This window comes from Anarrhichthys ocellatus, unplaced genomic scaffold, assembly GCF_004355925.1.
Source record: "Anarrhichthys ocellatus isolate YVR2014 unplaced genomic scaffold, GSC_Weel_1.0 scaffold7527, whole genome shotgun sequence".
Lineage (NCBI taxonomy): Eukaryota > Metazoa > Chordata > Actinopteri > Perciformes > Anarhichadidae > Anarrhichthys > Anarrhichthys ocellatus.
In genome coordinates, this window is record NW_022287501.1 from 1 (window position 1) to 2,226 (window position 2,226).

Sequence of the window (2,226 nt, forward strand, 5' to 3'; positions counted from 1 at the left end):
GTGTTGAAGGTTGTGCGTTTGAGCTTTTGGAGGTGTAGAATAAATATGCTAATGCCTACTCAGGCATTTTGCTGTGTGAGTTAGAGACACATGATTTCAAGGTTTACTAATCCTTCTTCTTTCTCTAAATGCCCGGCCCGACTCACTGCGCAGCAGCTATAATTGTTTGTTTTTTTCAGTGGGAAAATGCCAGAGGTGGACTATGCTGTTCTCAGCGAGTGGTTTGATTGGATCACAACTAACATTTCCATTCCTGTTGATCTGATTGGTAAGATTACACAATACAAAGAAAAACAAACATATTTGATTAAGGTTTATACAATTTAAACTCATAGAAACATAGAGAATACAATTACATTACAATAAGAACATTGACTGGAAACTGAAATCTGTATTTTTTTTAAACGATGATAATCGCTATCCACCTGTATGGTAGAGTGTGGTGGTGTTTTCATACTTTGTTCTAAAAAATGTAGATCAGGTCTGTCTTGTTACGCCTGTCTGGTTGCACACATCACACACAGTTGTCTGTCAATGACTGCAGCATAAAAAACATGCCTTAAACTACAACATTAAACAATAATTTGATTTATTTTTAGACTGAAAGCATATATTGCCAAAATGTTTGTTCAGGAATCAGAAGCAGAGTCTGAGTTAAAGTTGGTTTATTCTACTGTGGATGTGATGGCAAATTGGCAACGTCTGCATGCCTACCCTGATTTTAAATGAAGAAATTATGAGTGCTTATAGGCATCATATCCTTTCTTGCAAGTCTTTTGCCACTGCAAATCATACAAAAGGTCATCTTCCACAGAAATTGCACAGAGCAAGTAATTTTCAGCCATCCCCCATATGTACTGTACCACACAATCAGCTCCCCCACATTCAGTCATGAAAACATGATATACTCCCTCTGTCTGATTTTGAATCTGTTAAACAATCACGTCGGGTTCAATTACTTTTCTTCTCTGGCTCCAGTCTACCTGCAGACATCTCCTCAGACCTGCCATGAGAGGTTAAAGCAGAGATGCAGGGAAGAGGAGAAAGTAATTCCATTGGTGAGGACACGCATTCAAACATATGGTTTCACTTCGCAGAAAAGAAACATTGTCAACTAACTTAAAGGGAAATCAGTGGGGTTTTTTTAGAGTGTGAAGATAAACATTTAGTGAATTGGTCACTATTTGTTTTGTGTTGTTTTTATTGTTAATTGATGAATTTACAGTTTTCTGCTGTGATATCCTCTGATAGCTCATCAAGGAAACAAATCCAGTGGATTTACTTCCCACTTTTCTGTAATCATCAGGAAAATATTGGGCATTCTGGTGAAAGGTGCGTTCCACTTTGACCAGAAAGTAATTGGAATCAACATTGGCATATAGCCAATGTGGAACTAATTTAAGTGAAACACATCCTAATACAGACGTTCTATTTTTTTATAATAGATGGGTTTCAGTTTTATAGCCTATTGTGACATGTAGCCTTTTGGAAAGGTGTTTGTTTATGTTAATGTTTGAAATGTTCCTGATGTTATAATAAAAAAATAGTTTACCGAAGTTGACAGTGCAAATACTACTTCAGTCTTAGGAGGACTGTGTCTGTAGGAATTGTCTTTGACACTTGCACTACAATTTATATATATCGGTTGTGTTGTTGGTCATTTTGTTTGTTGGTTGTTTTGTTTATATGGTAAGACAGATACCATACTATCGTTTAAATTTATAATTTATAAACCTGAGATTTGCACCTTGTTTTTGTTTGTTTGTTGCTTTTTATTTTTAATTATGTTTTTATACTATTGTACTGTGCTTATTGTTATGCACCAATCACCAAGTCAAACTCCTTGTATGTGCCAACATTAAACATAAATGCAATGAACCGATTCTGATCTGATTCGATTCACCAGGAGTATCTTGAGTCCATCCACCAGCTGTATGAGGACTGGCTCATCAAGCGTAACTCATCCCCTCTACCGGCTCCTGTCCTGGTGAGTGTCCATTCACATCCTGGCAGCTATTTGCTTTGGTTTGTGTAGATATTGAATGTACAGATTAAACTTTTATCACCAAGCTATAACCAAATGTGTTTCTACTTCATCCCTCTTGTTATGCAATATTATTGATATCCTGGTGTAATAGTGACCTTAAAATCATTTATTTTGTCTCCGCACCTGCTGGTCTGTAATTCTTTATTGTGTGTGTGTGTGTGTGTGTGTGTGTGTGTGTG

General features: G+C 36.6%; 1 protein-coding gene across 1 annotated transcript; it reads left to right on the forward strand.

Moving 5' to 3' along the window:
* The first annotated feature begins 6 nt into the window (after window positions 1–6).
* LOC116380526 (thymidine kinase 2, mitochondrial-like) lies at window positions 7–2,220 on the forward strand. Its single transcript, XM_031842433.1, has 3 exons — window positions 7–268; window positions 979–1,058; window positions 1,907–2,220. Exons 1-3 carry the CDS (start codon window positions 187–189, stop codon window positions 2,033–2,035), a joined length of 291 nt encoding a protein of 96 aa, XP_031698293.1. The 5' UTR covers window positions 7–186; the 3' UTR covers window positions 2,036–2,220.
* The last annotated feature ends 6 nt before the right edge of the window (window positions 2,221–2,226 follow it).

Coding starts and splice junctions, on each gene's coding strand:
- LOC116380526 (XM_031842433.1), top strand. CDS start 187: ATGCCAGAGGTGGACTATGCTGTTCTCAGCGAGTGGTTTGATTGGATC. Junction 269..978: donor CATTCCTGTTGATCTGATTG/GTAAGATTACAC, acceptor CTCTGGCTCCAG/TCTACCTGCAGACATCTCCT. Junction 1,059..1,906: donor AGGAGAAAGTAATTCCATTG/GTGAGGACACGC, acceptor TCGATTCACCAG/GAGTATCTTGAGTCCATCCA.